The following is a 12516-nucleotide window of genomic DNA, read 5'->3' as shown; positions in this document are numbered from 1 at the left end:
TTTAGTTTTCAATGGTTGTACCCAAAGAAAACGAGTAAACACATTGATAACTATCAGTAAATATTTCACTCCATCATTTTCTGAAGCAATATTTGAAACATCAGCCAAATCAATATCCCAGCGATCATTCAATCCCGTAGCTATCACTCTGTTCCGTTTGAATCCGTATCTCAAAGGTCGCTGAAGTGAATAGCCATCTTGAGATGCGAGCCATTTCTTGATGTGATGTGAACTGATTTCAAATTTGCCATCCTTTTTCACCATGTGATATAACTTAGTTGGCCCCGAGAAGGAGGCTGGATGTTTGGGATTAAAGTAAATACTGGACAAATAGCCTTCCCATCCTTCATCTGGCATGATTACGTGTTAAATGAAGTAAAATAACACAAAACCCACATTTATAAGCTAACACTATAAGCTTTAGGGTTGTCTCCTACTTGGTTAATTCTATAAATACCCCTTGTTGTAATAAGGTTAACAAATTAGGTCAGCACCATGGTCGGCACCATCAATTTTTGATGTTGAACATACATAGTACTATCATCACTAATGAACTACAATACAAACAAGAATATAATCAATTAAAACATAAATATAGCAATTATAAGCCCTTATTTACAGGTGGGTCCAAGGACGGTGGCGCAGTGGCTTGTGCCATTGTCATTGGATCCAGAACAATATCTTCTAGATTACTAGACAACAGTTTTATTTTTACAGCTGAAGCTAACGCCATACTAACTGCTCTTAAATATATTGAAAGACACACTAAACATAAACAGTATATAATCTATTCCGACTCTCTTTCTTGCCTTCAGGTTATTAAAAATATTTCTTGTACACATCCATATTAAATTGAAATTATTGAATTGTATATTAATCTTGCTACTGGCCAGTGCGACATCGTCCTTTGTTGGTTACCCAGTCACGTAGGCATTTCTGGTAACACAATGGCTGCTAAGGCAGCACTCAACAAATCTGTGACACCACGTCTTATTTCATACTCAGATTATAAAGCTACAATAAGATCTTATATCCGTGATCTGATGCAGAAGAAGTTGGATACCCAGGTAGGTATAAATAATATAAATTACATGCAATAAAACCTTATATCGGTTATACTTACTTGGGTTGTCAGTCCAGATTTGAGGAGGTCATTATGCGACGATGTCGTGTTGGTCATACGAGGTATATTCGCGAATATTTATTAAAAGGTGAAGATTCTCTGTTTTGTATCCCTTGTGATGAAAGAATCACAGTAAAGCATGTCGTTCTTGACTGTATTGAATATTCCATCACAAGGGATAATTTTTTTAACGAACTTTGAAGGATCTTTTTAATAATGATAGCTCACATTTAATTATTGCATTTTTGAAAGGCTCAGATTTGCTAAATGAATTGTAAATAGATAAATATTTTATTCTTGGAAGTTTGAATTAGTAACTTAGAGTGTTAGTGGCTGTATCCTCGAGGGGGGTTAACTCATTAAGCCCGAGAGCCACTTCACTGCTCAACACCTGGAACCCCGTGCTGATTGCCTGGCTGGCTGTGGCGAGACTAATTAGGGTTATTCACGCCTGACATCACTGGCAGGTTTCGGAGATTACAGGAAACTGTCTCGTCATACGAGCAAGTCCTGATTGTTTAATTGTTTAATTGCGTCGTACAGGTATACGTTGAAAAAAAGCAGGAGTGAATACATGTAATATATGTAACGTTTTACGCAATTTTATTACACTTTCTCTTGTAGACTTTCGGTGGCGAGTGCATTTTCTTAACACATGTTTGTATTCTTTTTATGTAAGACATAATTAAACAAATTGTCCCTCCCATATCATTGTGTGAGGTTGAATTGTTCGAAACACCTATGTCAGTGGCAGTAAAGAAGAATTTACGCACATGCCTAATAATCTTCTATGAAAGAAGCGTTTTCGCTGATGCGTTGCAAGTATATACTGAATATTTTAAGGTAAGTACAAATAAGCTAATGTGTGACTTACATGGAACAGATTCACAGTTTGTCACTTTGGTTCATCTAGATTTAACGCAGTAAATATACGTTATCACACGAACATACATGTATGCACATTGTATATTGCTATTCCTTGCACATACATAAGACAAAGGGTTATGGGATGGGCGTCATCAAAGTTCCCGAATAGGACGTTTTGTATCTTAACTGTTCAATATAGTCCCTGATTTGTTATCTATGACCAATCGTATCATGAGATACCTGTCACAGAGCACATGGCAGGTGATGGGGCGTGGGCTAAATACTTATATTTGTTTTGAATTTCAGAAGATTGACAATGGACTCCACAAAATGAATGACTAATTTAATTTAGAAGAAAGTTTTGTAACCTTGTCACCGTCAATTCAATCAATGTGTAAACATAGTATCTTAGTATTCACTCCCAATGACGAGTAACAAAGACTTACCTCTTGTAACATCTCATAATCCCCTTTCTCTCAGACATGTGTTCATTTGCCAGTATAAGCCCCCGACATTGCAAGCAATTGTTATCAAAACACATTAATAGTTCTCCTGATTAATACAGAAAGTAACCTCTCTCGTAAGAAAAGCCAATCTTTGATCATTACTGCTGAATTGATGGAAATAATAGGTACAAAACAAATCTAAAATTCAAAACCCCCAATACGCGGCTCTGGCTGAATGGGAGGTGCTTTTTATCACCCCCAATACGCGGCTCTCGCTGAGTAAGAGGTGCTTTTTATAACCCCCAATACGCGGCTCTCGCTGTGAGAAGCTAATTAATTTGCCCCACATACGCGTCTCTCGGCCTTAATAAGTTAAAGCATTGTAAAATTATTGTCCTCCTGAGAAGGTACGTAAGTCCCTAAACATTTAAGATACATCAAAACGTTCCACTGTTTCTAATTGTAGAATACCTGTCTTTTTAATTTATGGCTAGATTTCCTGAATTGCTAACGACTGAAGGGATGATGTAAATCCAGCTAGGGTCCGTGCAGGAAGCAAATGTACTGTAAGTCCCCATGGTCCCTATTATGGTGATCTACCTTCGTCGTTGGTGATATATAGCCCGTGTTTTATATTGTGTTGTCCAAATAGTAATATTAGTTTTAAGTTTCCACACTAGTTTTGAAATTGTAACTGTGATATTCTAGCTGTTTTACTGTCCTTTGTTGACAGGTTTATTTATGAAATACATATCATCCATTTCAGTGTTAAATGTTCTCGTCACGATATGGCTGAAATATTCCCGATGTTATGTTAAATATTAACTCACTCACTCACACGCAATGTCCCAGCAGTACAGCTGACATTCAGGCACACTCTGATTCTACTCGAATATCTCCTTATTCTATCAGATAAATACCTTTATGACTTTTTAGATTTTGTCCTCGATTTATTATTGATATGAACATTACCAAGCTAATCTAAATTGCACAATGAATAACATTTTCAGTGGACGTTCGTCTTTGGTTCCGGAGCATTCATCAGCTGGGCCGTGACTTCATTCTTTTGCCACCAGTCTACCTATCTCTTCCTGACGACATCTGCCAACTTCCAAGATAATGGGTTTCTATTGGCGTTTATCATTACACTGTGTCAGTGTACCATGTGCTGTCTACTCACCGACCTACGTCTGTGGCACACACGTTCCTCAGAGGCCAAAAAGATATTATGGGTGAAGGTTTCCTGCCACGCTTTCGCTACCATGGCAACAAACTACAGCATGACCATGGTGCATGCGTCGTCAACATTCGCCATAAAGCTCCTGGAACCAGTAACAAGTGCCATTTTTCAGCGTCTAGCTTTAGGAACATCTATAGCACCATCCGCCTATATAACACTTCCTATCATCATAGGTGGCGCTGTTGGTTTCTGTGGAAATTCCTTTAACACACCCTTAACAGCTGCTGGTATTGTTGTGGCCTTCACGTCCAATCTAATCCTGACTTTGAGAAACGTTGCCATCAAAATGGAACAAAAGGACTCTTCCAATTTAAACATCCAGCTGAGATCAAAGACATTTGTATTCGGCATTGCAGCTGTTTGTGTTGTCTTTGCTCTTGGCACTAACTCTCTTACTTCACAAAAACGTCTGTCTACCTTTATCTCATTCTTGGTTAACACAGGGCTCTGCTCCAGCGTCTTCCACGTCATCTACTCCTACATCTCCACCAACGTCGTGCTTCTCTACATGTCCGTAGTCAGTCACTCTGTCGCCAACATCTTTAAAAGGGTCCTCGTTGTGCTGATGCTTTACTCAGCAGGACAAAGGGAGGCAACGCTTGCTAACTTTATTGGACTTGGTATCTGTGCCTTTGGTTTAACTATCTTTGTCTTGGACAAAAAAGGAATCGCCTTCTCCATCATCGGTCTACCATCAAGTAAGTATTTTGCTATTTAATAATTGCAATGTAGCATTTTAGACAACAAATTAATATGAACATTTTCAATACGCGTTGACTATATTTACTGGGGTCGTTGACATCTACAAGCATTTACTTGTATTATTGATATGGAACGTTTCAGGCAAATAGTCTACCTTTAGGACACAGTTGCTTCTTCGGTGTGAGTAGAGAAACAAACTATACGGATGCATGGGAAAGTATGATATTAAAAGCACATAACTGGACCATTTTCATGTTTTGAATATACTTCCTGATATTTGGAAATATACTATTAAACACTCTAGAAATAGAGTCATTTTAATGACGCTTTGATTTTAGATATAGATTTACCTAAACTGTGTCTTAAATGGTAAGAATATTACTTTTGATTGGAATCAGATATTTATCAGTTATAGAAATGGTTAGAAGGTTGTTAAACTACTTGATTGCCAATAAATGTTTTTACACGGCATTATCTATAATAAAAATGAACTATTTACAATGAAACTCGTTGACAATTCTGTTTGCTGCTTTTGTAATGAGCTGAATGAGAATATGTGTCATGTTTACTGGGAATGTAGAGTAATACAAACATTGTGGAATGAACTTGAAGTCTGGCTGAATAATCATATTGAGAATACAACTAAAATAACAAAATGTCCTGTTTGGTTTGGAACATTACACACAGATAGATTATTAAACCCTATTATCCTAACTGCTAAAAAATGTATCCATTCATGTGGGATTAACCAACACACTTCAAAACGTCAAAAGCTCATGTTAATTTTCAGAGAAAGTTTCAGTGTAGAAAAGGTCATTGCGATAAAAAAATAATAGTCTCCAAAGTCATGACAGAATGTGAAGATCTATATTTCGAATAAGGAACAAGGAAATTGGATTCTAAATTCGGTCATATATATATATATATATATATAAAATTATCCACATGCATACGTATTCTTTCTGTTTACCTCTCAGAAATCGTTGGAAGGTGTTTACTGGGGCTTTCCGGTCTCTGCTTCTGTGCTATCATTGTGGGATCCTTCATCAGCACAAGCAACATCCATGATGTATATCGATATTTCATACCAGGGAGTACTTCCGAATGCAGCGAGTTCGCAGGGAAATCATTTGAAGGGAATGCATTTTCTAAGTATATCCCGGAGTTTTCCACGAACACGCCAGTGGTGGGAGAAATTCACCAAAGAAAACTAATCCTGACTCCAGAAGAAACGGATACACTTTCTCCAAGCCTGATATCGTCTATTGCAGTCATTAGGGAGGCGCAGAGAATTCATTTCAACTTGTTTTCTGATCTACTATCTCCTTACAAATATGCAATACTATTGGACATTGCAGCTTTTGAAAACAAAGGTGACCCTGCTATAACAACGGGTGAGGTGTATCTCCTGAGGCGTCTGGGTATAAAACTTTTGTATTACTGTAACTTTTATGCTTGTACCAAAAAGAATCTTGACTATGCCAAGAACCTGACCTCAAGCTATTCCCACAATGACCTTGTTGTGTTAATTCATGGAGGTGGAAACCTGGTGGGATATTCTCCAAATGATAAACTACGCCAACAAATATTTAAAAGGTTTTCAAACTTTAAGATGGTGTTGTTTCCCCAGAGCATATTTCTGAGGAAACATTTTGAAAAAGAGCTTGAATTCTGTAAGAAATTGTACACAAATCAAGGAAACTTCACCATGATACTAAGGGACAGGCAGTCTTTGAGATACGCAAAGACTTACTTCAAAGGTAATTCAACACTAATGATGGCTCCAGATATGGCCTTTCAGATTGGGGCTGTTCCAAGATTTATCTCCCCTTCTTTTGATATTCTGTGGTTGAAACGTTTAGACGAAGAGACTCCTGGATATAAATTGCCAAAACTTCCGTCAGGGATTACAGTACACTGTTCCGACTGGAATGATTGGAAAACACCAAAAGGAGATACAGCAATGGAAACTGCTTTCCTGATGGCCAATAATGGCTTGATATTTCTCCAGCGAGGTCGTGTTGTCATTACAGACAGATTACATGGTCATATTCTCAGCACTTTACTGGACATTCCTCACGTGTTGATTGACAACTCATACCGGAAATTATCTTCATATCACAACACTTGGACACGTGGTCTGGCAAACACAGTGCTTACACACAACGCCACACACGCCCTGGACCTAGCTGTGGAATTGCTGCAGAAATATGGTGACCTTCTGCCTCCTATAGCTCCATATATGGATGTCGCTGAGAACAGCACACCATAAGCCATCCTGTGACATCGGTTCACTCCCAAAAGACAGACCTCCCATAAGACAGACTCAATGAGTACATTAATCAGCTGAGCCATGTTGTCCACCCATATTTAAATAATGAGCTGACACAGACCCCCAAATCAAGTCAAAGTTTATTCTCTTGAGTCACATGCGTGACATAAAACTTGCTTTGTTTGTGAAATGAGGCTTGCATGCACTCCGTTAATTTAGTTTTACAAGCATTAGTTTGTATGTGATAAACATAAGTAATAGTGGGATGTTAATAATATGCAGTGAGATATTTGTTTCGTAATTCGTTTAGGACATTGCATTCTCACATACAGTGAAATTTATCCCCAAATTTTACTCTTACATGATGTACATAATTTATTTTCTTGATCATTTTACCATCTACCAGTTTCAATAGGGAGTTTATGGTTATAGGTTCTACGTTTTGTGAGTGAGTGAGTTAATATTTAACGTCACATCGGCAATATTTCAGCTATATCGTGTCGAGAACATAGGACTGAAATGGAATATATGTGTATTATAACAACCTGTCAACAAAGGACAGTGCAAATAGAATATCACAGAAAAGTGTGTAAAACTAGTAATTCTACCTAAAACAGTTTATCTATAGAGGACAATACAATATAAAAATGGGCTATAGGTTGCTAACAACTGAAGGTAGATCACCATACTAGGGACCATGGGGACTTACAGTACCTTGGCTACCTGCATGGGCCCTTGCTGGATTTACATCATTCCCTCAGCCGTTAGCAAATTGGGAAATCTAGCCTTACATTAAAAAGACACATATTCTACGCTTAAAAACGTGGAAAGTTTGAATTTACTTTGAATGTTTGTGGACTTACGTACCCTCTCAGGAGGACAACAGTTTTACAGTACTTCAAACCCCTTTGAGGATAACAAGCACAGTTACGAATTTAAACTTCCAATAATAAAATATTTATCTATTTACAATTCAGTTAATAAATCTAATTCTTTTTGAAAATGCTATGATTAGATGAGAACTTGTGTTATTAAAGGATCCTTCATAGTTCGGGAATTAAAATAGTTATCCCTTGTGATGGAATATTCAACACAATCAAGCAAAACATGCTTGACTGTGATTCTTTCATCACAAGGGATACAAAAAGGAGGATCTTTAAGCAAATATTTATGTGTATATCTTGTGTGGCCAATACGACATTGTCGCATAATGACCTCTTCAAATCTGGACTGATAACCCAAGTAGGAGTAACCAATGTAGGGTTTTATTTCATGTAATTTGTTAGTACCTACTTGACTGCCCCACCTCTTCTGCATCAGATCACGGATGTAAGATCTAATGGTAGGTTTATAATAAGTGTATGGAATAATAAGATGTCATATCACAGATTTGTTCAGCGCTGCTTTAGCAACAAGGTCAGCCAGTGTGTTCCCAGAAATGCCCATGTGGCTGGGTAACCAAGAAAAGTGAGTGAGTGTGTTAATATTTCACGTCACATCGGCAATATCTCAGCCATATCGTGACGAGAACATTTAACATTTAAATGGAATGTATGCATTTGTTACAAATCTGTCGACAAAGGACAGTAAAATTATTAGAATATCACAGATATACATGTAAAACTAGCAATTAAATATAAAACATTTTAGCTAGAAGGGACAACGTTTATAAATCCCGGTAAGCTTCAATTTACTTTGAATGTTTCAGGTCTTATGTACCCTCTCAGGAGGACAATAATTTTACAATACTTCAACCCCCTTTGAGGGTACTGCCACTAACAATCTCAGTTACTCATATCACCTACCGATAATAAAATATTTAGTTATTTACAAGTCATTTAATAAATCTAATTCCTTTAAAAACGCAATGATTAAATGATAACTGACATTATTAAAAAGATCCTTCATAGTTCGGGATTTGAAATATACAGGCACTAACAAGCACAGTTACGAATTTAAACTTCCAATAATAAAATATTTATCTATTTACAATTCAGTTTATAAATCTACTAAGTAATTCTTTTTGAAAATGCTATGATTAGATGAGCATTTGTGTTATTAAAAGATCCTTCATAGTTCAGGAATTAAAATAGTGATTGTGATTCGTTCATCACATGGGATACAAAAAGGAGGATCTTCACGTTTAAGCAAATATTTATGTGTATATCTTGTGTGGCCAACGCGACGTCGTCGCATAATGACCTCCTCAAATCTGGACTGACAACCCAGGTAGGAGTAACCAATGTAGGGTTTTATTTCATGTAATTTGTTGATACCTACTTGAATGCCCCATCTCTTCTGCATCAGATCACGGATGTAAGATCTAATGGTAGGTTTATAATAAGTGTATGGAATAAGAAGTAATGTCACAGATTTGTTGAGTGCTGCCTTTGCAGCAACGTCAGCCAAAGTGTTATCAGAAATTACAACATGGCTGGGTAACCAACAGAAGACGATGTCGTATTGGCCAGTAGCAAGATCATTATATAATTCAATAATTTCTATTAAAAGTGGATGTTTGCAAGAAATATTTTTAATAGCCTGAAGGCAAGAAAGAGAGTCGGAATAGATTATATACTGTTTATGTTTAGTGTGTCTTTGAACATATTTAACAGCTGTTAATATGGCGTTAGCTTCAGCTGTAAAAATAGAACTGTTTTCTGGTAATCTAGAAGATATTGTTCTGGATCTAATGACAGTGGCACAAGCCACTGCGCCACCGTCCTTGGACCCACCTGTAAATAAGGATTTATAATTGCTATGTTTATGTTTCAATTGAATATATTGTTGTTTATGCTTTTATTCATTCGTTTCTGATTTTTCAAATGTAGTTAATGTTAGGTCGACTTGTGGCCTAACCAACTGCCAAGGAGGAGAAGAAAGGAGACGTCAAGGAGCTATGTTTTCCAGCTCAATGACAGCCGAAGAAAGAAAGGGTTTAATTCTGTGCCCGAGAGGTGGAACAAGAGAAGACCTTTTGTTGTACAAGTCCTCGTAGAGAGGATTGAAAACACAGTTATATGCAGGGTTAGATTCGTTAGAGTATAGCTTTGTTATATATTGTAAAGATAATTTTATACGGCGTTGTGTAAGAGATGGTTCATCGGCTTCAACATATAGACTGTCAACAGTAGAGGTTCTAAACGAGCCAAGGCAAAGTCTTAGACCTTGGTGATGGACAGAATCTAATAGTTTTAGGTTGCTTTTGCAGGCTCCACCATACACGATGGAGCCATAGTCAAGTTTTGAGCGGACGAATGATCTATATAAGTTGAGGAGGGTAGCTTGATCCCCTCCCAACTTTGAATTAGAAACGACTTTTAATAAATCCAGCGCCTTCAGGCATTTATTTTTTAGGGACTTGAGATTGGGGAAGAAAAGTTAAATGTGACTCGAAAATTAGACCCAAGAACTTTGCCTCCATAATGACTTTGATCGGAGTGCTTTCTAAAAACAATTCTGGGTCTTTATGAGGTTTGTATTTTCTACAGAAATGTATACAATTGGTTTTTGATTTAGAAAATTTAAAGCCGTTTTCTAGACACCATTTGTTTATTTTGTTTAAACACAATTGCAGTTGCCGCTCAACGGTATTCATATTTTTACCACGACAAGAAATATGAAAATCAACCACAAAAAGTGATCCATTTGAAACCTTGGATAAACTGTTTATCTTGATACTACAGAGTGTAACAGACAAAATGCTGACATGTGGAACACCCTGATCCTGATTATATTGATCAGACAGGGTAGAACCCACACGGACTTGAACTTGCCTGTCCTTCAAAAATTGTGATATAAAAAGAGGTAAACGACCCCTTAAACCGAAGTCATGTAAATCCTTCAAAATACCATATTTCCACGTGGTATCGTAAGCTCTCTCAAGATCACAGAAAACCGATACTGCATGTTGTTTATGCACTAGAGCATTTTTAACAAAGGATTCTAGTCGTAGCAAATGATCAATGGTACTACTACTTTTCCTGAAACCAGACTGAATATTTGTGATCAGGTTATTGGTTTCAAGATACCAAACTAATCTATTATTCACCATACGTTCCATGGTTTTACAGACACAGCTAGTGAGAGATATTGGTGTGTAATTAGACGGATCTGTATGATCCCTGCCATGTTTTGGTATTGGGACTACAATGACATTACGCCATGAAGGAGGAAATTTTCGAGACGTCCATATTTTATCAAATATATCTAAAATTGTAATCAGACATGGTTCAGGCAAATGTTTCAGGAGCTGATAATGAATATTGTCATCACCCGCTGCAGTGTCATGAGCTTGCTCAAGAGCTGTATATAACTCGTGTAATGAAAAGACTTCATTATAATCTTCACCATTATTGGAATCAAAATTAAGGTTCTGGTATTTCTGAAACTCTGGGACATAATTGGCCAACGATGAATTTTTGGCAAGAGTTTCGCCAATTTTATTTGCAATTTGAGTTTTGTCAGTTAATAAATTATCTCCATCTTTAAGATGGTGAACAGCTGATTTTGAACCTTTGCCTTTTATTCTCTGAACCATGTTCAACACCTTGAATATATGTGTGCGTGAGTGAAGTTTGAAGACATAGTTCTTCCAAGAAAGGCGTTTATTTTGTTTGAAGGTACGACGTGCGTTCGCATTTAATATTTTAAATTCATTTAAGTTGTGAACAGTTGGATGGTGACGGAAATACTTTTTCAGCCTTTTTCCTCGCTTTCCTAGCTTGTCTACAATCTGTATTAAACCATGGTTTTCTTACACGTGGAGTCGTAGAGGACTTGGGTATACACTCATCAGCAATTTCATTTAGAATGTCAGAAAATGTCTGAATGGAATCAGGTTCATCGTTGAAACGTTCTGGTCGTAGTTTCGAGTTACACATAGTTTGATACAAGGACCAATTAGTCTTCGAAAAATTATATCTTGTAAATGATGGAGAATCAGATGGAGTTGTTTCTGAAAGTATCGTTTGGAAGTGGTCACTTCCGCAAAGATCATTGTGAACTTTCCATCCAAAGTCATTAAATAGGTTAGAATCTGAAACCGACAGATCTAAAGAAGAATATGTGCCAGTGACTGGATGCAGGTATGTGCTTGAATCGTCATTAAATATGCACAGGTCGTTATTAGATATAAATTCCTCAAGTATTTTACCTTTACAATTGGTGTGTGTACCTCCCCAGAGTGGATTGTGGCTGTTAAAATCACCCATGATAACACAGGGCTTCGGTAGTTGATCATAAAGGGACTGTAGATCAGTGCTGACGAAGGTGGAATATACAGAGGGCATAAAGTAAACGCAACACCAAGAGTGAGTCGAATTGCTACAGCTTGAAGATTATAGTTTTGAGTGTAACAGGAATGTGTATAATATCCTGTCGCACAAGGATAGAAGATCCTCCAGTGGCCCTATCACACGGGGGAGAAAAACAATGATAGCCTTTGAACTGACGTAATGTAAAACTGGCTGTCTGTTTCAGATACGTTTCCTGCAAACAGAATGCTGAAGGTGTAAAATCTTGGACTAATAGCTGTTACACAGTAATTCATGTAAATTAGTCCTCAATCCTCTGCAGTTCCACTGTACAATACTACTGGAATAAATTATCATTTTGGTGGTTAATATGGATCTACCCCTCACCTTTTTCGAGGGCGACAAGCTATGTGCCCTGGGATGGAAGTTTTCTGACACTTCCATGGCCTCAAGCGATCCGTATTTATTGAATAATGTTACAGGATTTTCTGAACACTTCTGGGGTGTGCCACTCTTTTCTGAAGATTCTGTTCTGGAGTCAGTTTTACTTTGAACAATATTCTTCGAGTTTGTTTTTGATCGTGATTTGTGAGATGGCTGAGACAAAGAAT

The 12516-nt window shown here is 37.3% G+C and overlaps 1 protein-coding gene across 1 annotated transcript in view; it reads left to right on the top strand.

Moving 5' to 3' along the window:
* LOC137294982 (uncharacterized) overlaps positions 1-11140 on the top strand; it is a 52939-nt gene extending 41799 nt beyond the window's left edge. The window contains exons 2-3 of the mRNA XM_067826216.1: positions 3447-4374; positions 5356-11140. Coding sequence (XP_067682317.1) covers positions 3447-4374; positions 5356-6650 — 2223 coding nt within the window. The 3' untranslated portion in view covers positions 6651-11140. The remainder of the gene's footprint in view (positions 1-3446; positions 4375-5355) is intronic.
* Positions 11141-12516: the final 1376 nt, after the last annotated feature.

The sequence above is a fragment of the Haliotis asinina genome, chromosome 8 (genome assembly GCF_037392515.1).
Source record: "Haliotis asinina isolate JCU_RB_2024 chromosome 8, JCU_Hal_asi_v2, whole genome shotgun sequence".
NCBI lineage: Eukaryota > Metazoa > Mollusca > Gastropoda > Lepetellida > Haliotidae > Haliotis > Haliotis asinina.
The sequence above is the reverse complement of the archived record's forward strand: the minus strand, read 5'-3'. Positions and strand labels throughout refer to the sequence as shown.